At 38.5% G+C, this 26,752-nt stretch overlaps 1 protein-coding gene across 1 annotated transcript in view; it reads right to left on the minus strand.

Annotated features, from left to right (window-relative positions):
• Window positions 1-205: 205 nt before the first annotated feature.
• apc2 (APC regulator of WNT signaling pathway 2) overlaps window positions 206-26,752 on the minus strand; it is a 56,256-nt gene continuing 29,709 nt past the window's right edge. The window contains exons 4-15 of the mRNA XM_079844082.1: window positions 25,607-25,868; window positions 23,992-24,100; window positions 23,390-23,503; window positions 22,917-23,012; window positions 14,761-14,850; window positions 9,158-9,542; window positions 8,960-9,058; window positions 8,724-8,863; window positions 8,306-8,383; window positions 8,045-8,161; window positions 7,693-7,907; window positions 206-7,599 (exon numbers count right to left, since the gene is read on the minus strand). Of these exons, the coding sequence (XP_079700208.1) occupies window positions 2,025-7,599; window positions 7,693-7,907; window positions 8,045-8,161; window positions 8,306-8,383; window positions 8,724-8,863; window positions 8,960-9,058; window positions 9,158-9,542; window positions 14,761-14,850; window positions 22,917-23,012; window positions 23,390-23,503; window positions 23,992-24,100; window positions 25,607-25,868 (7,280 nt within the window). The 3' untranslated portion in view covers window positions 206-2,024. The remainder of the gene's footprint in view (window positions 7,600-7,692; window positions 7,908-8,044; window positions 8,162-8,305; window positions 8,384-8,723; window positions 8,864-8,959; window positions 9,059-9,157; window positions 9,543-14,760; window positions 14,851-22,916; window positions 23,013-23,389; window positions 23,504-23,991; window positions 24,101-25,606; window positions 25,869-26,752) is intronic.

Below are 26,752 nucleotides of genomic sequence, written 5' to 3' on the forward strand. Positions count from 1 at the left end.
CAACTAATGGGTTCCCCCTGCATGCAATGGTCAGAAATAAGGTAGTCCCACTCCTGACCCAAACTTTTGCTAGGTCAGAATGTTCAAACACAGCAGGTAAGTACAAATTACTTACAGTAGATGTCTGCATATTTAGCTGAATATAAGTATCTACCATTGAATAAATCAAAGTTCCACTCAGAAAAATACAATGCATACACATTTTTATGAGAATGTTTATTTAAGGACCCCTAACTCCTGGCCACAACTGTTTAATTGTTAGTCTACACAATATTCTATCAACATTCTGAACCCAATTCATGCTTTTACCTCTCAAATGCATACATCTGTCCCTAATTGTCAATTTGAGTTTAGCATTGCATCATTGCCTTATCCTCACCACCACAGTTATGGATCATTACACATTACACTGAGCTCTGTGACCGGTCAATTTAAATATCTTCAGATAGGGTCAGACATTAAAGCCTGGTTTCACAGACAGGGTTTAGATTAAGCCAGGATTAGGCCTTAGTTCAGTTAGCACATTTAAGTAGCTTTTATAAATGTGCCTTAGGAAAAAAACATTTCTGGTGTGCATCTTGAGACAAAACAATGGCACTGACAATTTTTGACAGTTGAGCTTTCAGTTAAAACGGCTCAAACAGTCGTTTTAGTCTGGGACTAGGTTTAAGCATTGTCTGTGAAACCAGGGATTTGTCTTTAATCTGGGAACACCAGTTGGTATCAGAGCTCACAACACATCTGGAATACAGTTCTCTTTATCATTCTCAGAATGTCCAAAGGCTAATGTGGGATCATTGACATTACTTTTAAGAGAAAATGCATGTTTTTCTGACCAAGAGACAAATTGAGTGAAGCTGTTATATCACAGTAAAACTAAGTCCATGTAAATACTGCACCTCACTGAATAAGACAAACTTTTTGTGCTGGCTAATACAATATTTGCTTGTGTAGCTGCAGTTTTGGTAATGGGCTTTGGTTGAATGGAAGCCATTTTGAACATTCTACAGAAGTCTGTTAGAATTCAGCCCAACTTACTGTTATTGGCAAGTATTTATCTCAAACTACAGAGTTGCTACTCATTAGCTTGCTTTTAAATACTCAAATCATAACGTGGCTGGACACAAAATGACATTATGAAAGCATTCAGTAAGCAGGAATATGTACAGCCACTTAATTGTATTACATACATTTGCTGAACACTCGACAGTTACAACAATCTTATATTCAAAAATGCAAATGTGTGGGTAGAGATGAGTGGTTGTACTCATAGTCTGTCATTTCCATTGAAAAAAGAAACTGCAAAGTCAACATCACGTGTTTACAGTGGATAAGTGAGCATGCTATTTGTTGCAATGGCAGGATTACAATTTGCCTTCTGGGAAGCATTAGACTACAGTTTTAAATCAGTATTTACAACAGATCACTAAATATCCATGATGATTACATTGACATTTTGTGCAGATTTGACCTATTGTAGCAATATTTACCTGCAGTAATAATAAGTGAAGGCAATAGGCTGTTTTAACCTGTCAGTGTGGCATAAAGGCATGTGCATACATGGTTCTCATGTGAGAATACAACAGTCTTTTCCGGTTTGCAGGTGGCACATGGTCTTTTAAGTATTTGTCACTGTTTTTCGGAGAATTGTTTGCATATTGTTCTGAATGTGGGCCATAATTTTTATCAGTGGATAACACACTCCGAGGCAGTCTCTCATGTTTGATTAATTGTCCAAGTAGCATAAGCAATGATTAATATCACTGTACAAAAATTAAAAAAAGTTATACCCTCACTGTGTACATGTTGTGAATCCAGTGAGATTCTATAGTACATGGCTAATTGTTCACATCCAGATTAAGTTTTCCCCCCTTTTTTCCAAATAAGTAAATCTTCTGATGCATTGGCAAGCACAAGACTCATTAAATAACCGAGGTAAAGAGAACAATATCCATTACCACCTGAGTTTTTACAGCATCAGGAGCATAGTACTTTGTCAAGCCTGGAACTTTGGATCACAGGTTTTATGCTTCATGTTTTTCCCCTGTCTTTTCAGGCATTGTCATTGCTTGACCCTGTGTCTGTGCAGAGCAACAGACCATGGGGCTGGGGATGTAGTTGAAAGGAGTAACTCTGACGGCTTTACTAGGGGAGCTCTGTCGGAAATGGCCAACACCACCACTGTGGGTACTTTCCATTGACTGAAAGGTGGAGGATGATGCTGTGCTGTAGTTTTTTAGAGAGCCATCCGAATCCCCATCTTGGAGGGTATTCCCAAAGGCCATGCTTATTTTTCTGGGGGTGGCCATATTTGCCTCCTCTGTAATGCTAAGACCTTTTTCAATTGTAGGAGAGGTGCTTGAGTTAATTTTGTTGGCTGAGTAGTCCTCAGTTTGAACAGTTGCGTCACTTGTTTTCCGTGATGCCAGTGTAATAGTAGGCAGTTTTCCTGGTAATGGTGGTGGCATCTGTTTGGTGCCATCGGGTGAAGGTAACAGAGGCAATGCAGTGGGTGGAAGGGTGCTCTTTAATATCTGGGGAACATCCTCATCACGAATCCTTCTCCAGGTCACTTTGTCAGAGTTACGTGATCCAACCCTCTGCTGCTTCTGATTTGAGTTCCTTTCACTTTTAGCTCGTCCACTTGAGTCAGAGGATGAAGAGCGAAGAGAGGAGCGGCTGGTCACACGACTCAAGACATTTATGCTTGGTGAGGAAGAATATCTTTTGAAGGTCTCATCCCTTTTTTCTCTTTGCTTTGGTCCGGGTCTATTTCTCTGTGAGGCCCTGCAAGGACTTTCTGAGCTTGTTCGTCTAGTTGTACGTTTCACAGCGACGTCTCTATCAATGGAGGTGGCTCTTGATAGAGCCATGTCCTGTCTGACAACCCCCCGTTCCTGAACTTGTATTTGTCCTTGAGTCACAGGTATTCTTCTTGGACCTTGAACTTCTTCCTTGAGCTCCTGACAACGAGGGGAACATAAGAAAACTGCTGGGGCCCCTGGACCTGCTCTTCGGGGTGAGACATGCTGCGATGTTGGGACAGAACGTGAAGAAGCATCACGTCTTGAGACTTTTGGCGATTCTTTGATGAATGTCAGTTGTCTGAGAAAGCCATTACGATCTGATTCACCACTACTTGAATGAGTAGATGTCATGCGAACCAAATCCAGTCGGTTTGCTGGTAGGATTCTTTTCCCTGACATCTGTGTATTTTGTCTGCTGATGCTACTGGGCTGGTTAGTTACTAAAGGTGAAATGTTTCTTGTTTGCCTTGATGGGTTCTGCATGAATGGTATTCTGACAGGGGATTTCTGTGTTTTCCTGTCAATAGGAGATTTTGAATTTTGATTGATGTTTGAAGTGCTTTTGTCCGGTGGACTACATGGTGCTGATGCCACCTTCTTCGGACCTTGTTTAATAGTTTGGGTTGGTGAGGTTACTTTTTTCTGAGGATGCCTGGAAGGTGTTGAACTTTGAGATGATCCTGAAGATGAGCTCTTTGGTATCCTGGCAGGTGGTGTTGAGCTTCTTTTGGGCAATGAAAACGTAGTGGAGTCCATGGGGTTGCCCAGTCTGTGAAGGCTTCTTGACCTGTGTTGAGCTAGATTTGGATTTTTAGGGGCATCGGCTTTTGGTATATTTTTTTTAGGTGGTGGTATTTGAGAGAGAGTTGTTTCCTTCTTGGGTGTGTATATCACAGTTCTACCCCTGAAGACCACAGGCAAGTTTGCAACAGGTTTACGAGGGGCAAAATCAAGTGGTTTATTAGCCTTTTTGTCATCTTTGTATACCTTCTTCTCTTTAGGAGTAAAGCTTGAACCAGACATAAATGACAGAACAGATTCAGACTCTGATGAGGGTTCCTGGGACTTTGAAGCTTGTAACTTGTCAATGATTGTATTTGCTCCTTCTTGTATTGCTCTCCATTCAACACTATTGAGATCAGAGTCTTTGTCGGATGCCATTTCATCACTGTCTAGGTCAATTTCAGGGCTCCACTCTGTTGTTTTCTGAAGATTAGCTTTCTGTTTGTGCTTTTTCTCAGCTTTCCTTTTTCTGGCAGTCTGCTTTTTCTTGTGTTGAGGCATAGCAGATGTTATGCATTTTATCAAAAGATCATCTTCTGAATCCATGCTGACTGAGCTTGGTGAGCTGTTCTCTTCAAACTGGTTGAGGTCTTGCTGTGATTTAGGAGGGCACTGAGGGTTGGATGTAATATTATGTCTATTCCTTATCCATGTATGCTGAGGTTTTTCATGATGTTCCTCAAATTCTGCATCACTCAAAGAGCTAAGGGAGGAACTCAATGAGTAACATGGAGGTGCTTCTTCTAAAATTAGATTTTGCTTGATTCTGTGAAAACCCTTTTGGCGGGACTGGTAACTGTTGACTTGATCTTGTATATTAATGTTATGTATTACATTAGTCTTGCTTGATTCATAATGTTGTTTCCGTCCAGTCCTATTTATCGGTCCATCCTGTCTGTCCATTTTATGGCGGATGGCCACTTCTGTAGTTGTTGGGTGGTGTCTAGACTGAAAGGATAAAGTGTTTTCCTGTGCATGACTCCGAGAGAAGGTTTTCTGATTTTGGTACACCTCTGTGCTTTTTCTTATGGGAATATCTAACTGTGGCATGCTTTTTGACAAATTCTGTCCTTGCTTTTGAATTTGTCGAACTGGAGACTGGCTTTGAATCCTTTGCTGGGTCATTTTTACTGCCATCTCTTTACTTTGTATAAGTAATCTCTGAGTGGGCACCATATGTCTGATTGTTTTGTTCAGTTGGTTTGCAACTGTGTGAGACTGACATGTCATTTTAGTTGGTTTGTGGAAGCGAGAGAACATGCGTAGGTCTTCAATTCTCTTTGCCTCAATATCAACAAGCTCTTGTGTCTCTTTGTTTCTTCGCCAGTCTTTTATTCCTTTAGTTCTGACAGGATATTGGAGAGTCTCATCGCTCAAGGAAGTGGTGCTTGAGAAATTGATGGGCGTACCTTCAGCAGAGTCAGTGTAAGAGGAATCATCATGATAGATTTCTTTTGAAGACATTCCAAGCTTTTGTCCAGTAAACATTTGATTGTTTTTATTTTGCAGCACCATATACACTGGTAATTGCACAGATTTTCGAGCATGCATGTTGAGAACTTGGTTTGAGAGGTTGGGCATCACAGTGGGCCTTACCTTCTTAAACCTGGAAGGCATGGCAGAATTAATGCACTCTTTGAGAATTTCAATGTCATCGTCTGAGTTGCCTTCACTGTATTGGTCTTGGTCATCCATATCCTCTTCATTTTCAGAATCCTCTGGATCATTGTCTTGTTGGTTTAGCAAAGGAGTAAGTTTGAGCTCCACATCTTTCTGAACATAGTGTTCATGTAGAGGGAGGGCACTCAGACTAGAGGCACATGAGAAATTCTCAATTGGTTTTTCCACAGTGAAATAGATCATTGTGTCCAAATCTGGAGGTAGGTTAAACCTTTCTTTAAAGTCTGTGATTTCCATAAATTTGCGCAAACTGCTTTCCCACTGGCTTCCTACACCACTAAGCGCCTGTGTCTCTGGTCCACTTGATTCTGCACAACATGGAGTTTTGCTGCGACTCGGAGGCATTGTTTGCCCTGGGCTGTCTGGTAGGTCACTGGGGCTAACAGTTCCACTTATCATTTCACTGCATGGATCACTCTGAATAGAGCTGGCAATTGAAGGAGATTCAAAGCTGCCAAGTGAGCTCACTGAACTACAGCGGCTCATTACAAGAGGTGTTTCATGAATGTAGTTTTCTGAAGAGCTAGATGGTGTCCTGTCCTCAAGAATTATTGGGGACACTCCTCTAAGGAACCTCTTCTCATTTTTGATTGTACTAGGGATCTCAGTTGGATCAGAGCTGCTTATTTTCTGATCAGTTACTAATAACTGACTGTCACTCAAGTCATCAAGTGTCTCATTCTCATCCTCTTCATCTTTTCTCTCAACATTCACATCTTCCACCTCTATGATTTCTAATGAGGAGTCACTCTCTAGCTCATTTTCAGTCTGACTCTGTCCATCAAGTGCTCCATCCCCAGATGATAAAGAGGACAGAGAACTGCAGCGAGAGAAGCATATTGGAGTGTTCTCTACAGAATACTTCTGAGGGGTCTCCAGCTGTCCTATTGTGGGACTTCTCGCAGCGCATATTGGGGAAAACTTGCTAATACTTCCACCAGTCATCACTGTTGGAACCCAAGCTTGCCTACGCATTGCTTGAGCTGCCTGAACATTAATTGCAGTCTTTGCAACGCCAAACTTGGCAACACTCTGGATCAGTGGAACATGCTGATAGGAGGGAGACAACTTGACAGTTGGTATACTGGCATCCGAAGACACCTTTGTTGATACAGTTGCAGGTGTTGATATAAAAGGTTCTTGACTCTTCTCTGTATCTGTGGAACCTAAATCAGGCAAAATAGCATCTTTGTTTGTCTCAAAATCTCTCTCAGGGATCTCATTTTGACATATGACTCTTGAAATATGTACACCACTGTTCAATGGTTCCTCGTGAGCTAACTTAAGGTCAAGTTTATTTGGACGTCGTTGTTCTGTTGGTCTTGCAGATGTGTGAGTCTGTTCCTGACTGCCACAATAGCCATCACTGGTGCTTCCGCTGTTAAGGCTGTCATTGGATAAACTCGAGTTGGCTGTTTTAAGACGCAAGAAGGCATGTGCTCTACTGAGGCGCTCTTTAGGTGAAAAAGAGCTGGTATCAGAGAGATGACAAGGGGAACATGAAATGGCTCGTGCTTCGTGAAGCTCATCTGGTCCATAATTCCAATCCACAAAATGATCCTCTGAACTGAGGCTGAAGCTGTCCTCTGAGGATGTATGCATGGTAATGTCTTCAACCAGTTTGTCAATTTTAGCCACTGTGTTGGTGATCTTCTTGGCTAATTTCTCAGCTGCCACAGTCACTTCATCATCAGGGGGTTGTGACCTTTTATTATCAGTTTGAAAGGTTTCAACATCTTGTTCAGGCTCCCCTTCTCGCTTACGTGGCTGATTATTCAGGAAGTTAGAATTGTTCAAGAACATGGAGAGCATGGAGAAGGTTCCCGTGTCCAAGCTGGTTGATGTATTAGGAGCCTCATCATCATCAAAACAACCAGAATCCGAGGCATAGTCTTTTGCTAGGCTTTCAATGTGCCTCAATGGCTTGTTTATATTTTGATGCTTGAAACTTTGCTTCTCGATTGAATCAAATGTTTCTGCCAGATGCTTCGCATCTAATTCAGCCTCTAATGCTTTCTGTTTCCTCATGTAGAGGGATGGCATGCAGGATCCTGGAGATATAACAGCAGTATCTTTATATTTGTGTGGACGATTTGTAAGGAGGTTTCGCAGAGCTGCAGCACTTCCCATGGCTATCATTTTGTGCTTTGAGTGGATAAGATTGCGCAGCATGCTTACAGCTCCCAGATCCCACAGCAATTCCTGGTCCTTTGGACTACGTGCAGACAGGTTCCAGAGGGTTCCACATGCATTACTCACTATAGTCAGACTGTGAGATCGCAAGTGCTGCAGCAGAGTCTGAAGGCAGTTATGATCCCTGAGGATTTGCCTGAAATAGAAAAACCAGGAAGAAATTAAGTGATGTCATTGATACTTTGACCAAGACCTCTGCTTAATTTGTGAATGTGAATAAACATGATACCTGTAATCATCTCGGGTAGCAATGAGACTGGACACATTACGCAGTATGCCTCCACCACTCTCAATAATGGCCAATGAGTTGGTTTGGCATCGATAAGTCAAAGTGCTAACCAAAAAGCCAAGAGCACCATCAACAGAACAAATTGCCACCTTATTCTCAGTGCTGTGTGCTGACAAATTCCACAGTGCACTTAACACACTCTTTAAGGTGGATTCCTGTGGGGAAGACCATGCAAAATCACTTATTACTTACTGAGTGGTATTGGAGCACAAATGTCACTAGTTTAATGAGTAAATCAGTTATCTTCACTTTTATGTAAACTTGGATCTAAACAAGAGATATTTAATTGTACCTTTGTAGCCTGCAAGGCACATGTCATAAGTGCTGACACACTGCCGACATCTCTCAAAGCCCTTTTACTGTTGATATCAGCACGCCACGACAAATTTCTCAGTATACTTGACACTACCTAAAAGTAATGACAGATCACAGAGCTGATTGTGGACCAAATAATTACCAAATAAAAAAATACTATTAAAATGAGCTGTTGTTATGTTTGTCTGTACTTAAAGTTCATCTAATGGTTTGCTCTTTGGAAAAGTTACGCATGTACCTGCTGTAATTCCTCATTATCAGATGCAAGCTGTGCAACAATGGCTTGAAGACAGTTTTTCTTTGAACAAAGAGTAGCCTGAAAAAGTAAATAAAGAGGATTTTGTCAACATCACAAGAAGACAAGCTTTGAAAAATACTGCATGTTATTTATACATTTGCCTGGTACTGAATGTATGCATTATCAGAATTGCAAAATAAACTGTTACCAATGATCACATTTATATTTTGTTTTATTATTTAACAATATTTAATTGTGTATATATTTCAGTAAAAACATTTATGGCCAATGTGGCAATAACTTAATATTGGGGGCTGATTATATAATTATAAAGGAATTAAATGATGTTGTTTTATTAACCCTGTGTCTTTCATTTATACATTATCCCACACTTGTATGCAATAATTTGAAAATGTACCTTATTTACAACATCTCCATATGTAAGATTAGTGAGAGCCATTCCTGCGTAACGCCGGAGGGCCATATTGATTGGCTCATTGTGCATGCCATATAGTTCTTGGTCCAGCTGCATTAGCTCTGCAATGGCTTGCAGGCCCCCTGAAAGATACACAAATAAGCTTTTTCAGTGTGTTTTCACCTACAGAATACAATCAATTGCTCTTTGGTCTATTAAGAGTAACTGCACTGATGTACCTAATTCATTCATTGCCCTGCGGTACTCTTCCTCAAAAGATAACTTCATTATTGCACACAAGGCCTGGCATATCTGGGGATCCACTGGCTCGTGGATTTCTGTGGATATCAAAGAAAAAAAATATTTTTGTGAATCATTTTATATCATTTTAACTATATATGACAATTTATCTTTGTTTTTACCTAATCAGCACTCACCTGTGATTTTGCCACCACCAGGTGAAGGGGTACTTAATTGTTGATTTTCAATCCAGTCCCAGCCATTCTCGCAGTGTGAGCGGATCTGCTCTAGCACATGAAGAACTCTCATCTCACGTCGTGCTTGGCCCTCGTCTGGCTGTGAGTACACAATGTTGTGAAGGGCAGCACTGGCTCTGGAACGGGCTTCTCGACTATAGCCTCCTGTCCCAGCTGCCTCCCCGGTGCCTCCCTCATGTAGTATTTGCACAAGCAGTGGGACGCAGCCAGACTTGCGCATGGCAATGCAGCTTTCCTGTGAGCTTGACATTGCCAGAAGGGTACGGGACATCTCTTCCCGATCTCTAGAGGCCAGCATGGAGAGTAGCCAAAAAACCATCTCCACCTGCAATTCAAACAGTTTAACTATAGGTGAAATATTATCTACAGTTCATTATTGCACTACTGTTTTTGATTACAATATGTTCAAACTAAAACTATATGTATATTGCATATAAGGGTATAAAGTAGGGTATAAACATATACATTGCAATGGATATCAATAACATCAAAAGTCATGGGTTTATGTAGGAACCAGACAATTATGTTATAATATGTTGTGTATTATGTACAACTATTTTGTGTTTGATGTTGATTTTAAAGTGGTCATGAATTAAGAATTTACATTTACCTTGATCTTTTGACATATAAGAGGTATTTAAAAAAATATCCTGTATCTTTCAGAACTCAAAACGTCCTTGTTAGTCTTAAATTAGAACTTCCTTGTTAGCTTTTATTAGAACTGCCAAGCTGCCAAAAGGAGGCTTTTCAGAGAGATTGAAAATAAAAGATGATGCAGTGCCAACTATATTGGATCCGATAGTATTGTCACAACACACACTCACAATATTGTGAGTAACAATGTTTTTTTAATTTTTTTTACCATGTTTCACTATTGCTTTGTCTGTTACAGATTGTTTAATGTACTCCCTTTACTTTCACTTTACTGAAAATTATGAATAAGGAATTTAAGTTCAACAAACAATGGTACATTCATTCAGTTTGTTTACACGGAACACCATAAGTTATTCTTTGCCAAATATAACTGTGGTAACTCCAAGTACCTAAACTTTATTTGCCTTATAAACCATATATTATACACATAAATGATTCATAGTTGGCAAACTATGTAACGAGATAAACACCTTTCTGTAGTGTCTTCACTTAAACACTTATATAATGTAATTAAAATAATATAAAATGATTGTTCGACTGCATGAATTAGGTCAGCCGGAACCGGGAACACTTCCCATAACACCTGATGTACTCATTACATCATAAGAAGAATGGCTTCTACGCTAATATTACTCTCTGTTTATCCCGAGGTTTAACGTAGTCAGCCGGATCCGGGCCGTATCCAGGTCAGATGGTGGACCTGCGCCCAGGTGGACCCCACGACCACAACACTGCCCTGAAGTGTCAGCAGAGACCATGTCAACTAGACTATCCACTATGAAGGCCTCATTGACACGACAGCCAGTGGCTCAGATCCTCAACAAACCTGTTTGCATCACGGTGTAACGAATCTGATCTTCAACCAGATGGAACTGGTTTCAATATTTTGTATGTTCTGATCCTAATCTGACTTCTGACCTGTAATGTTGCATGAATCATAATCATATACTGTTTGTTTGTTGGCCAAAGGAGAACTGGCACCCTGACTGAGCCCGGTTTCTCCCAAGGTTTTTTTCTCCATTCTGTCACCTGATGAAATTTGGGTTCCTTGCTACTGTCGCCTCTGGCTTGCTTAGTTGGGGAGACTTAATATTCAGTAATATTACTGATCTGCCTGTTTTGACAACATTGTATGAGAACTGAACTGAGCTAGATGATGAGATCACTGTTTTCTCCAGAGCTGCAATATCGATAAATTAACTAAGGGTACGTTTACACGACAACAATGTGCTAAAAACCAGAAATTTTTTAAATGGGGCGTGTAAATACTACGCGCCTGTGCACATATGCATTCAAACGTGCATGCCTATAGACTAAACATGTAATACACATGTATTTTTACAGATTCACGTTTTTTGACATTTACACGGTAACGATAACGGTATCGTTTTCAAAAACTTGCACTTTGAAACCTGTTTCAAAGTTTGCGTTCTCAGGACACCAAAATGCTGTTGTGTAAATGAATGGCCAGAATGCATAAAAAGTTCTTTTTTTCAGTTGAAAATGGTGTTGTGTAAACAGCCCCTAAATTAATAACCAATGATTTTTACAACTGAACTTACTTAAACTGGACAATGACTTACTTCTAGAGCCGCTGTACAGCCTAAACAATCTTGTTGCATTATTTTTCTTTTATCACTGTAAAGCTGCTTTGAAACGATCTGTGTTGTAAAAAGCACTATACAAATAAAGGTGACTTGACTTGTAATAACTACCTCACAAATATAGGAATAAATATACATAAAGATGACTAATTACCACACTGTCACAGACTGGAGTATTCTTGGTATTTGAGGTGTAGGTTTGTTGTCTTCCGTTTCTGCATCAGACTCTGAACGCATATAGTTTTTTTAAAATCATAATTGTGATGTTGCCTTCACAGTTCGGTACAGGCAGATTCGTGTCTCCTCACAGCAGATCGTTTGTGCATGTGACGGAGGGATTCCTGCCTCTGTTTTTTACTCCTTTACACATTTTATAAGCTCTTCATGAATTCTCAGCTGGTCAAAATACCATCATATGTAGGCTATGCACATACATACAATGGCCGCATTTATCCCAGTACACAGCATTGTTTAGGATGTTCATCAGTTACATTTATGCATTTGGCAGACGCTTTTATCCAAAGCGACTTACATTGCATTCAAGATACACATTTTACATTTGGTCCCAGGGAAAGCATGAAGCAAGAATTTTGAGTTCCGTCTCAAAATAAGCAATACGACATAAAAGCCGACCAATCAGTTTGTGAACGTATCCCTATACCTTTAGGTTTCGGCATCTTTTGGTTCTGAGATAAAAATGATATCTGAATGTTAAGGACAGGACTAAATGTTTTTTTTTTGTTGGTCCAGACCAAGCGAACCAAACCACAAGTGTGAACACAACCTTAGGGCCCCATCATACACCTGGCGCAATGCGACGCAAGTGTTTTTTGATATACAGGGAGTGCAGAATTATTAGGCACGTTGATTTTCTGATCATATTTTTTTTCCAGGCACATTTGACCAATTCCAAACCACAGTAATCCTAATAACTACTATTGATTTAGTATTTAATAATGTATAAGTTATATATAATTGTTCATGAAGGCTGGAAATGAAAATCACCTTATATTCAGGTGTAGAGAATTATTAGGCATGTTTTCTTTTACAGATAAATTGAGCCAAAAAAGAGATTTAACTCAGACTGAAAAGTCAAAAAGTATTAAATGCCCATGAGAAGGATGCAATACTAATGCAATACTAGACATTGCAGTTAAGGCATGACCATTGGACAGTGAAATGCTCGTTGGGTCAGCAGGGTCAGACAAAAACAGGTGGTGAAGAAAAGACACCTGTTAACTGCAAAAGAATTAAGAATTAAGGTGAAGAATTAAGGGTGAAACCATCAGGAACCCTTTAGTCTCCAGCGCCACCATTTTCCAGAGCTGCAACCTACCTGGAGTCTCCAGAAGTGCAAGGTGTCAGGATCTCAGAGACTTCAGTTAGGTAAAGAATCCTAAAAAATGACCCTCACTAGATAAGAATCATAAGCTGAAGTGTTGTAAAATACATGAAGAAGGTTTTTTTATAGGCTTTATTGACAGATAGGTTGAGAGTGACTCTTGAAGGACCAGCACCACATCCTCTAGTACCACTGTTTGAAGAATTCCTCTTCCAGAATCTGGCAGTACGTTTTGGGAGTTCATTTTTAGTCCATCTCTGCAAAACGGACTTCAGGATGGACTAAAATGAACTCCCAAAACGTACTGCCAGATTATGGAAGATGAATTCTTCAAACAGTGGTACTAGAGGATGTGGTGCTGGTCCTTCAAGAGTCACTCTCAATCTGTCCATAAAGCCTATAAAAAAACCTTCTTCATGTATTTTACAACACTTCAGCTTGTGATTCTTATCTAGTGGGGGTCATTTTTTAGGATTCTTTACCTAACTGAAGTCTCTGAGATCCTGACACCTTGCCCTTCTGGAGACTCCAGGTAGGTTGCAGCTTTGGAAAATGGTGGCGCTGGAGACTAAAGGGTTCCTGATGGTTTCACCCTTAATTCTTCACCTTAATTCTTAATTCTTTTGCAGTTAACAGGTGTCTTTTCTCCGCCACATGTTTTTGTCAGATCCTGCTGACCCAACGAGCATTTCACTGTCCAATGGTCACGCCTTAACTGCAATGTCTAGTATTGCATTAGTATTGCATCCTTCTCATGGGCATTTAATACTTTTTGACTTTTCAGTCTGAGTTAAATCTCTTTTTTGGCTCAATTTATCTGTAAAAGAAAACATGCCTAATAATTCTGCACACCTGAATATAAGGTGTTTTTCATTTCCAGCCTTCATGAACAATTATATATCACTTATACATTATTAAATACTAAATCAATAGTAGTTATTAGGATTACTGTGGTTTGGAATTGGTCAAATGTGCCTGGAAAAAAAATATGATCAGAAAATCAACGTGCCTAATAATTCTGCACTCCCTGTATTCATCCTGACGCAGTTATCATTTTCACGTCCTGCACCACGTTGTTTAAATAGTAAATGGACAACGTGCGTACACTCTGCTTATTACACACACAGGGATGTGCAGCAACACACAAACATTTTTAAATATTAAAAATAAAAGGATTACATTGTAAAAGATTATTTTTGTGTACATAACGATAAAAATACCTACATGTCATAATGGATAGTCATTGCATGTATCAGAATTACCATTTTGCAGTAATGACGAATGAAAGTGGCTACTTATTTAACCAATTGTGGCAGTACACACATGTATTTAATAAACTGATTTGTCAGGTCGAGGGTGTTTATATTCAACCATGTAAATAGCGAATCTGCCATGGTGCAAGTGCAACTGGCTTTTAAAGGGAATGGGAGATGAGACTCTGATTGGTTTATTGCATGTTATGCCCAAAGCACACCCATTACTCATTTTGAGAATAGGAACAACCCTTTTAGACCATGCGCCAGGCACATCGACCATTTTTCTTGTCGTTAAACTAGCAAAAGTGGATTCAGACATGCCCAAAGTGCACTTGCGCTGTACACTTTAGACCATGCGCTTAGATCGTTAAAATAGTGCCCTTAGTGTCTCCAATTCACCTATCCTTCTGTGAGGCGACAGTGCTACCAACTGAGCCACTGTGCTGCAACCATAAGTGTTCGAATTTATTTCAATGCATTTATTCAAGTATGAAGTACAAGCATAGACCAGTAGGTTTACATTTACAGAAAGGCAAATATTGCCCCTTAGTAAAATGGTTACATTCTGAAACGTACTGTAAGCTTCTTTACAGTTCCTAATGATTCTTCTGTGAATTTTGAATGCAAAATTATATATTTTTTTATTAAATCAAACAAACAAAAACAAAAACACAAAAATGGTCTTACTTTGCTCCCTGCTTCTCCAGGAGCATCCAAAGTACCAGCATTTCCAGTATCCATGTCAGGGACAGGTGCTTTGGAGAGGCACTCGGTGCTCTGTGAACACAGAGAGTATGGTTTATTATTTGTTCCCATTTTGTACAGTAGGTAATTTGGTTTATACTGTATGTCTGACTTAACACATTGATTTATATATATTAAAGCAGCAAAATAATTCTGTGATATATTAAGAATGATCTACACATATTTATTACCAAGTATCAAATACCTTTTGAAGCTATCAGTTTATATATATTCTGCTTAAAATCTGTTTCTGTTTGATTGAGCATTTGCACACCATCTGCATGTGGAGAGTGCACTTCATTCTTGCGTGCTCAAACCCATCACTATAGCAACGTTTGGCACCAGTGCTACAAATACAATCTCTAAACAACTACACTGCATACAAGGATACAGATATAGCTCAAATTATCTTTTAGAGATTTCAGAATATAATTTTGTAGATTTTAATGTTTTCACACAAAAAAAATACATTTACATTTATTCATTTTGCAGACACTTTTATCCAAAGCGGCTTACAAAGGAGGAATACAGCAAACGATTAATCAAAAAGAGGCAAACACAAGAAGAGTTTAAAATACAAAGTTTCAGATATTGCTTAGAGTATCATAATAGGGAGGGGAATTTACCTAAATGCTTAAAAATAAGCTTTATTGTGCTTATTTACAACCATTAATTGTGAATGTGATTTTATTTACAAAATAAAACATTTTAATTTATTATTTATTTATTTATTTTGGACTGGACAGTGAAGGAAAACAGTTACTGAGAGTAAAACATACATGTGAACCCCTTCAATACTGTTTAAAAAGCATCCCAGGATGCACCTCATGAAGGTTAAGAGAATGTCCAGTGTGCAAAGCTGTAATTTAGACAAAAGGGTGCCTAACATAAAATGTGTTTTATTTATCTATTTTGTGCACTACATAATCCACATACTTCCACATGATTTCATAGTTTTGATGACTTTACTATTATTCTAAAATGTGCAAAATGCAGAATGAATTGAAAAGTGTAGTAGGGCAATAAAAAAAGCTTTACTCATTGCACACAAATTAAATGTCAAGTTTGGCAAGGTTTCATCCTGACTTTATCATTTTAGATTTCTCAGCATCATTAAACAGTACGTAGATCTCAAGAGCTCATTGTCAGTCTGGTGCAGTGTTAAGCAGACAGATGACCGTGCTGCGGTGGGAATCCCTTAGTCTCAGAGAGCTATGCTCCAAATTACAGCGTCACACTTGCCAAGCATCCCAGTTACTGAGCAGCCAATAGTAGGCAGCTTGCAGAGGGCATACCCTGTTTTCTGCATAGCAACATTCGGTGCCAGTCTGCTTTGAGACAGGGCCAGGTGAGATTGGGAAGTGCAGTTGTGCGGTAAAAAGATGAAAATCCTAGAAGAATAACACCTCCAATTTTCATGTGCTGAGTAGTAGCTATTGGAGAAATATCATATCTACATCAAAACTACATCATATTTCCATAATTGAAACACTGAATTACACATTTTATTACATTACCATAAATATTAAATATAATATTTTATGTAACAGAGCAGTCATGCTACACTACAGTGGAAATACATTTCTGAATCATTATTTAAGACAAATTAATGCTAATTACAATTTACAATTGTTTAATCATATTAAAATGAGCAACTAGCTATTTTTATGTTTAGCCCAGATATATAATGTAAATTGGCATGTATAATGTTATATATTAATTCCTTTTTATAACCGCAATCCATTACCTGTGCTCTTAATGTCACATTTTTAATGCGTCCCCTTGGAATTATAAGGTTCTATCTGACGTTTTTGTCAAAATTGAGTTATTCACATATTCTTATTCTGTGACAACTTATTTACATTATGTGATGTTTTTTTTTTAAAGTTGTGTACATTTTGGGACTTTTTATTGAAAAACAAAAAGGTTCTATCTACAAAGTCGAACTCTGACTTGGCTCTATAAGGTTCTATCTGCGTGAGCCAATCAGCACTTCGAATGCACAGAAGAGGACCAATCAGGATCAACTTTATATGTCGTGTCGCCGCCGCTCGCCGGCTTTTTTCCTTGACAGGATCGCAGACACAGTATCTGTGAGGATTATGGCACGCAACGCGAAGTTTTTAAGAAACCTCAAGATCGACAATTTTATTGACGATCTTGTCAAGGACAGCAGCCCGAATTCCAGGCAAGTTCAGTGTTTTTTTTTCCGTTGTTGGTCTCGCTGAGGAGATTGTTTTCATAGTTAAGTTAGACACCACACTAGCCAGCAGCGCTAGCTTCATAGTTCCTGATATCAAGAGGCAAGCACTAAGAACCGGTAACACTTTAAAATATGGTTGTATTAGTTAATGCATTAGTTAACATGAACTAAGTTAACCATGAACAACACCTCTATTCAGCATTAGTTAATCTTTGTTAACGTTAGTTAAGAAAAATCCAGCTGTTCATGGTTTTTTTATGTTAGTTCATAGTGCATTAACTAATGTTAACAAGATTTTAATAATGTATTAGTAAATGTTGAAATTAACATTAACAAAGATAAATAAATGCTTTAAAAGTGCAGTTCATTATTAGTTCATTTTAACTAATGTAGTTAACTAATGTTAGCTAATGAACCTTATTGTAAAGTGTTACCAACGAACCTAAGTGTACTCAAAATAGTGTGGTTACAGTAAGTTATGATCGTTATGTGAAAATGTGAACATGTGAAAGCTTGTTAAAGCAGTTACCTCAGTATTAAAATGATTTCAGAATGATTGTAGCCTGTAGCTACTCAATGGTATACCATATATTTTTTTTGTCTATTTTTGTAATGAACCTGACATATCCAGGAGGGGGGAAAGTAATGCTAAAAACAACAGCAGGAGAACGAGAAAGAGAGCACCAGGCAAAGAAAATATGAAAAAAGCATCATCAGAGAATGAGAGAGAAACTGAGGCAGAAGAGGGAAGGAGCAATGTTGTAAAGGAGCAATGTAAAATCAGACTTGTAGAGAGAGAGGGAGAAACAAGCAGTCCAGTAATACCAACACAGAGAACAACAGAGAGAGGAAAGGTAAGAATCAGTCAGTCAGTCAGTCAGAATTGGTTAGTTTAGAGCTACAGAGGTAGTGAGCTAATAATAAGAACATTTTCTGAATTTATTGCATTCCTATTTTTTACATTGTATTTAAATATTATGTTTAAATATGTATTTTTTTCAAATGTATTTTTTCTCCAGGCAGGTGACACGGTAGATGCAGCAGGCCCTAGGGTCCTACCAGACAAACCAGTGGAGCCAGTGACTGAGCCAGTGACTGCATCAGTGGAGCCAGTGACCGAGCCAGTGACTGCACCTACCAGTTTACAAATTGAAGAGCTGGGGGTTACTCAGAAAAGAAGAAACAGGAGACGTGTTTCAAATCCTTCAACATGGAAAGCATGTACCCGCAAGAAACATTATCAGGAGGGCAAGGAACATGTCAACTCTGCAAATAAAAAGGCTTCTGCCAAACAAGTGAGAACTTTGAAGAACTGTATGTCATGTAAATACAAATGTGCAAAGAAAGTAACCCCAGATGAAAGGGAGAAATGCTTTACACAGTTCTACCAGTTGAGTCAAAACAGGAAATATGACTTTATAGCCATGACTACAGACTGCACAGAAAAAGAAAGACAAACCTGTGATGAACAGCTCAGAAAGCGTAACTACTCATTTAAGTACTATCTAAACGTAGAGGGTGAAAAGGTGAGAGTCTGTAAGCAGTTTTATCTGGGCACACTTGCCATCAGCCAGAAACCTGTGTATAATACACACATGAAAAAAAATCAGACAACTAGCATGCCAAAATCAGATGCAAGGGGAAAGCATGCAAAAAAATGCATTGACGAAAATCAGAAAGAGAATGTAAAGGCACACATCAGTTCCTTTCCTGTTGTTGAGTCACATTACTGTCGTGCCAGCACAGAAAGACAGTACCTTGAACCAGTACTCAATGTTTCAAGGATGTATGATCTCTACAGACTTAAATGCAACGAGAATGGAAATACACCTGTGAAAGAATCTTATTACCGATTCATATTCAACACAGAGTTCAACCTTAGCTTTCACACCCCTAAAAAGGATCGGTGCGATCAGTGTGAAGCATATGAGACTGCCGTAAAGCAAAACATGGTAGGCCAAAGTGATGAATACCATCAAACAAAGCATATAGCTGACAAGACGGCAATGCGCCAAGAGCGCCAAAAAGATAGAGAGGATAAAGATACTCTAACAGTCTGTTTTGACCTACAGAATGTTATTTCGTGTCCACGTGCTGAAATTAGCTCTTTTTTCTACAAGCGGAAACTTAACTTGTATAATCTTACTGCTCACTGTTCGCAAACTAAAAAAGGCTACTGTGCTTTGTGGACAGAGGCAATGTCAGGTAGGGGAGGAAATGATGTTGCAAGTGCACTAATGAAAATATTAGAACGCGTTGTACGTGATCATCCACATGCCACTGAGTTGATTACATGGAGTGATAGTTGTGTGCCTCAGAACAGAAATTCCATAATAGCCTTTGCTATAGCAGATTTCCTGAGAAGGCATCCTCAAATTAAAAAGATAACAATGAAATACTCTACTCCAGGCCACTCCGCAGTGCAGGAGGTAGACAATATGCACAGCCATATTGAAAAGGCAATGGCAGTGTCTGAATTCTATTCACCACTGTCTTTCTTGCGCATTTTACTGAAGGTGAACAGGAACAACCCATATGAAATCATACAGATGAAGAGTATAGATTTCTATGACTTTCAGGCATGTTCCAAGCTGTTTCAGTACAAACTGGTTCCATTTTTTGAAGTGTCACAGCTTGTGTTTGATCAGTGTCCATATACTCTTCATTATACAAAATCACATGCAGAGCCAAGAGTTAAAGTAGACATAAGAGGACCAAGCAAACACACGAGAAGCCTGGCACCTACATCCATCTTACCCAAACCAAGGGTACTCTCCAAACAGAGCATCATCTCAGAGGCGAAGATGAGTGACATTAAGTCCATGTTTAAATTCATGCCACTAGCAGATAGAGAGTATTATAAGTCTGTTTTTTAAAAAATGAGTCACAGAGAGTATTATAGTTCTCTGTTTTAAAAAATTAGTCATAGAGAGTATACGTGTTTTAAAAAATGAGTCAGAGAGTACAAGTCTGTTTTAAAAAATGAGTCAAAGAGAGTATTATAGTTCTGTGTTTTAAAAAAGGAGTCAGAGAGAGTATAAGTCTGTTTTAAAAAATGAGTCAGAGAGTATAAGTCTGTTTTAAAAAATGAGTCAGAGAGTATAAGTCTGTTTTAAAAAATGAGTCAGAGAGTATAAGTCTGTTTTAAAAAATGAGTCAGAGAGTATAAGTCTGTTTTAAAAAATGAGTCAGAGAGTATAAGTCTGTTTTAAAAAATGAGTCAGAGAGTATAAGTCTGTTTTAAAAAATGAGTCAGAGAGTATAAGTCTGTTTTAAAAAATGAGTCAGAGAGTATAAGTCTGTTTTAAAAAATGAGTCAGAGAGTATAAGTCTGTTTTAAAAAATGAGTCAGAGAGAGTATAGTTCTGTGTTTTAAAAAATGAGTCACAGAGAGTATAGTTCTGTTTTAAAAAATGAGTCTGACATTTTTTGTGATAAGTCTGTGTTTTAAAAAATGAGTCAGAGAGTATAAGTCTTTTAAAAAATGAGTCATGGAGAGTATTATATTTCCGCTTTAAAAAATGAGTCACAGAGAGTATAGTTCTGTATTTTAAAAAATGAGTCTGACATTTTTTGTGATAAGTCTGTTTTTTAAAAAATGAGTCTGACATTTTTTGTGATTATATATAGTCAGTGAATCATTTTTCAATGATTATTAAACTTTATGAATGAATTTGCTGAAGCATGTCTGTTTTCTTGCAGTTTTTAAAGTCTTAAAATGTCTTAATTTTTACAATATTAAGCCTTAAAGGTCAAATAGTCAACAGTTTAATTGATGGGGTCTTAATTAAAACAATAAACGTTAGCATGTTATTTCAGCAATTTTACCTGGCCCACTTTAGGTGGAATAAAGTCCTGCTCAGATGTATTACAGTAGCTGCTTTCTGTCTAAACAAAAGAAAGATTAACAATTTCTGCAATAATGTGTTTAATTACCCATCAAATTCGTACCAACAATTAACATCTGCACTGGACAAAATATTTAGACCTACCTTGCTCAATTTGAAATGTCCTAAATACTTGGAAGTGCTAAAAATATGAAATAAATGTCATAGAAAGGATACAATTTAACTTTCTAACACATGTTGAGACATTGTTACAACATTAATTTTATATTTAATGTTCAAATAATGTTTTGGCAGATAGAACCTTATAGTTCTAAGCGAAAAGTGTTTTTTTAGAATTAGAAGGTTCTATCTGCATTTGACCCATTCCAAAAATTCCCATTTACAATTTTGAGAAGATTTTGATATTGTATATTTAGAATACATTTAGGGTCCCTGTTATTTTAATGTTTGAAAGAAACTTGTTCCCCATATACATTTTCCTATATGTAATGCAAAAACTTTGAAGCTCAATATCTCAAAACTGCTCAGAACGCAGATAGAACCTTATAATTCCAAGGGGACGAATGGGACTTTTCCAGCATGCTGGTTCAGTCAAAACATTGTTCTCTGTGGTTTTGTGTTGCCCCTGGTAATGGCAAACCCTCAGTAGTTTACAGCATCTATAAATTGTTCGGTGTAAATGCCACTACTGTACTTAGAGATAAAAAATAGTGGAGAAATGTATTTGTAGAATTTAAATTTTACTAAATAATTCACCAGAATTAAATCATCAAAGTGCCAATTCAAGTGAGACCATGAAAAGTTCCTGTCTTCACTAAACTATTATAAATATGCTAAACACTAAACTGTCTATGTTTTATGGTTGCATGTCAGTTATACCATTTTTGACAATTTTTCAAAAAAATATTAATAAATTTTTAAAACAAAACCGCTTGACTCATTTAAAGTTTTTTTTTATTTATTATTTATTTCATCATTATTTATTTATTAAAGTTTTTTTTCAGTAATTTAAGCCTTTAAAATAATTAATTATTTAAATTAAAATCTCCAGACAATCATCTGAAATGTTTTAACACTATAAATATCATAATAAATTTTATTTCATAAAGTGAAAACACTCCTCATAGAAGAGGTCACTTTATTATCTGTATCATTTATTTTTAAGTATTTTTGAACAGTTTAATGGTGTGGTATGTAGGATTGACAGCTAGTGGTCGAAATAGTTACTGCAGTCCAAATTCAAAATACTGGAGATCGTTGTTCCCTTTTGAGAGAACTCTCGTATTGCCTTTAGCTAAACGCTAGGGGTATTTCCTTTCCTCGAGATTTTGAAGCAAATTTTTATCCTAAAAATACCATGTAAAACGCAGTGCAGCTGTAAAGCTGTCAGCAGGAAGCAGCTGCGTGCTGATTGGCTGTGCCGCTGCAACTGTAGGAACCTATTGCGAGCCCTCTGGGCGGGAAGGACCAATCAGGTCCCTCTAATATTGCCACAAGGGGCAGCAGAATTTGCATAGCCAAGGGTATAAAAGACCCTGTCTCGCCAGGTTCGTCAGATTATTTCTTCTTCAGCAACTCCCCTCGCTGAGCTCTGGATTGAAACCTGCCGTCGACACGCACCCAGCGGAACTCTGCAGCCTGAGGACGTCGGATTCTCCGCCTTCAGCCTGCCTTCCAGCTGCGACATCCGGCACATATCCTTTATATACCAATCCGTGTGTTTGCCGTTGCTACACACTCACGAAAAGAGCCGAGACGTTGTTGCAAATGTCTCGTTCCTGCGCCTCGTGTAGAGGTTTTCTTACGGGCGAGGATCGGCACATCATCTGCATCTCATGTCTCGGACGAGACTTTTTCCATAAAATATTTGCGTCATCGGAGGCTTTTTCCAAGACATAAAATACATAAATCTCTCGTCTCAGGGGGTATGAGCGGGGGAAGCATGATCATTCGAATATACTACCGGGTTTCAACTGATGCAGAGTTTAATGCTAAATCACTGAAGTAACCCTTTAAGGAATTTTATGATTCATGGGTGTATGTGTCACCTGAGTCTCTGGTAGAGCACTCTTCTCTTGAGGACCACGAGAGCTCTGTGCCTCATTAAGCTCTTTCTCCAGCTGCTCCAACCGAGCAACACGGATCTGTACATAGAAACACATACTGTGATTAATTATACAATATCTGCAACAGTCTAATGATTTGATAGTGTTAATTTGAAGGCATATTTTCATACACCACTGTATCATACACCATAATATCTCTGCTACAAATCCCAGTTTAGCCATACAGTTCATCCAACATGGTTTTTCTGATGCTGGTTGACCAAGGATAGCTTGCTGGTTAGGGAGATTAAGAAGCCTGGTTGGGGACACCAGCATCCAGAACACAACATAAACTGTTAGATTTGCAGTTGATAAAAGCGTGACGTGGTTGTGACTGACACGTGACACTTAAGCTGGATTTACAACTGGATCTTTGTAGATGAAAATGTGGCATTTAATCTATAATCTGTTCTTACTTGTGTTCTCTGAACCATCTCATCACTGGTGCCGAAACGTTCCTCCATCACAGAATGCAATTGCTGAGCTTCAAACTCCAGCTGCTGACGAATAAAATCCACCTGCAAGGAGAACTGTGAAGCACAGAAAAATGCACAGATATCATTTGTACTACACACATACCATTGTTCACCATTCAAAGAACAAGAACACATTTCTAGAGATATGAAAGAATCTTATGGACTAAGCAAAGTCCTATTCTATAAAATCTATTATATAAAAAAGCTTTTATTTTATAAAAAAGAGTTGCATAAACATTAGGATAAACATTGGATAGGATAAGGGTTTGGTTTAGTTTAGGGTTTGTAGGATTTACTGTAATTACTACAATACATACATGTAGCATATGTAACATTGACAATTTAAATTTTTGGCTGAACTTACCCTTAAGAATCATAGCTGTTATTTCAAACTAGACAAGGGCATTACCTGACTCAAACAAATCTACATGTAGGACAGTCTGTGGTCGTTAGCAGCAAAACCAGGTGACCTCATTTTTGGCTACAGATGCACACAGTTCTATTAGTGAAAAACTGGGGTGCAAGTTGTTTAGGCTGCTTACCGTATCGAGCCGTGGCAGTTCAGCCAGTCTCTGAGACAAACCCTGCAGCTGTGAGTAATACCATCGCCGCTCTCCCTCCTCTTTCTCTATTTCACTCAGCAACATGGACCTACAACACACAAAACATATTCCTGAAAACTGCTGAACTCAACCAGGATTGAGAAAAAAATCTGAATCACTTTCATGAGTGTGAATTTAAATAGAATAGGCCATAGCCCATAGGATGTTGAATTAGTTGAACAGAATGTTTTTTTTTTTAAATAACAAAACATTTGGAAAACACATTGGGTATATAAAATATGTTGTTTTCTCCTTCCTGAGTATTTTAGAAGTTTTAGGCTTTATTAGGCACACCTATTCAACTGATTGTTAATATCTAATCAGCCAATCACAAGCATTAAGGCAGGTAGACATGATCAAGATGATCTGATTAAAGAGACGATCTGATTAAATATTTAAGAGACCTTAAAGTTTCATGGTTGTTGGTGCCAAACAGGGTATTTCAGGACCTGGTATTTCCACACATAACCATCTGGTTAACAGGGAATGGTCCGAAAAACAGGAAATATCCAGTGAGTGGCAGTTCTGTGGCCGAAATTTTGATTCCAGAGGTCAGAGGAGAATGGACATACTGGTTTGAGCTGATATATGGGCTACAGCAGAAGACCACACTGGGTTCCACTCCTGTCAGCTAAGAACAGCAAACTATGGTTAACCAAAACTGGACAATAAAAGATTTGAAAAACGTTGCCTAGTCTGATAAGTCTTGATTTCTGCTGTGACATTCAGATGGTAGGGTCAGAATTTGGTGGAAACAACATGAAAGCATGGATCCATCCCATCTTATATCAATGGTTCAAGCTGCTGGTGGGGTAATGGTGTGGGCATATTTTCTTGGCACACTTTGGGCCCCTTTGAGCATCGTTTAAATGCCACAGCCTACCTTGTTGCTGACCATGTCTATCCCTTTATGATCATAATGTACCCATTTTCTGATGGATACTAACTGCAGGATAAAGTGCCATGTAACAAAGCTCAAATCATCTCAAACTAGTTTCTTGAACATGACAATGAGTTCCCTATTCTTAAATGGCCTCCACAGTCACCAGATCTCAATCCAATAGAGCACCTTTAGGATGTTATAGAATGGGAGATTCACATAAAGTATGTGCAGCCAACAAATCTGCAGCAACTGCATGATGTTATCATGTTAATATGGACCAAAATCTCGGAGGAATTTCCAACAACTTGTCGAATATACAGTATGCCACAAAGAATTAAGGCAGTTTTGAAGGCAAAAGGGTCCAACTGGCAAGGTGTACCTAATAAATCCAGTGGAATGTCTTTCTCTTTATCTCTCTTATATTCATGAAGAATTTTGCATTCATGGTTGAATCCAAACTGTTATCCAGTTAAATGCTCTCTAGAATGAGAGCATCTATAATTTCCTATATTACCACCTACTTTAGCCAGAACAAGTAATTATTATGAATCATGGATGTGACCTAAACTAAATGCCACTGGTTTTTAAAGGGGAAAAGGCACTGGCCTCTAAGGAAAAGAACATTTTGGTTAAACCAGACAGATGATGAGTGTTTAGATGTGATGATCTCACCTCTCTTTAGAGAGTTCCTCTAAGTGCTGGGCAGTGACACGGAATTCTCCAGCCTGATGAGGGTGTCCGGGGTGTATGGCTGTGCCCTCTCCAGATGCAGATGAAGACTGGCGGGACGGTGGGAAGATAGGACTCCTGGCTCTACCGATGCTCAGTCTCTCCTCGCCTTCCCCTACCTGGCTAGCCATCGTCTCCGGAAACACACGCAGATTATGAGGCTGATACTTTAGCTCGTAATAGTTGGTCAAGTCCATATGCAGCTCTGTAAAAAACAAGATTATTTTTATAGTTTTGTTTAGTACTTGTGGATTTATACAAATGACTCAGCTAAAATGCATTTCTTTTGCTGTAGTTTTGTACACAGGGCCGGATTAACATAAGGGCTAGGTGGGGCTGCTGAAGCCCCAAGGGAAGGATTGACTGGCCATCTTGAGCACCTGAACTTTTCTCGGTGGGCTGCTCATCAAAACTCTGTCACGCCTCCACATATTAAGCGCTGTTATTTACTGGAGTGCTGCGAGTGCATGGGAGACAAAGACCAAAAGCCAAAAGATGAAACCCACCAGGCAGTACCTGATTAAACCGTACACATCCCGCAGTCGCAGCGCAGTCGCAGCTGGACCGTCTCACGCACACCACAGACAAACTCACTTGACACTTTCGCCAAGTGATAATCAGTGCCAGTCACTTGATCCATTTGAATTCAATACAAGCGCAACATGATATGTGAACATTAAAGGCTCTGTGGCGAAACTAGCTGAAACCAGACTGAATAGCTCTGACCATTTAAACTGAAGTGTCAAGGTAAACTGTAGGCTACACAACAGTAATTACAAGCTTTTCAGTCCACACAGCACCACCCTTTAGAAATTTACCACACACTTACTAAAACAGCAGAAATGCTGCATTATGGTATCTATAATTAATCTTACTTCTATTAGCTTTATATTAAATATTTGGTAGCCTAATATATAAGGGCAATATACGTAAGTCACTTTTAGAAAAAAAATTTTTTCATTACAAATACCATAGGTTATTCTTAGTAATATTATAATTACGTTATTGTTGTTATATAAATCATAAAACCATGGTAATAAGGAGCATGGTTTTTGCCTGTGATTTTACAGTTAAACTCTGGATTCTGTC

Source organism: Gobio gobio (assembly GCF_949357685.1).
Source record: "Gobio gobio genome assembly, chromosome: 19".
In the NCBI taxonomy this organism is placed as follows: domain Eukaryota; kingdom Metazoa; phylum Chordata; class Actinopteri; order Cypriniformes; family Gobionidae; genus Gobio; species Gobio gobio.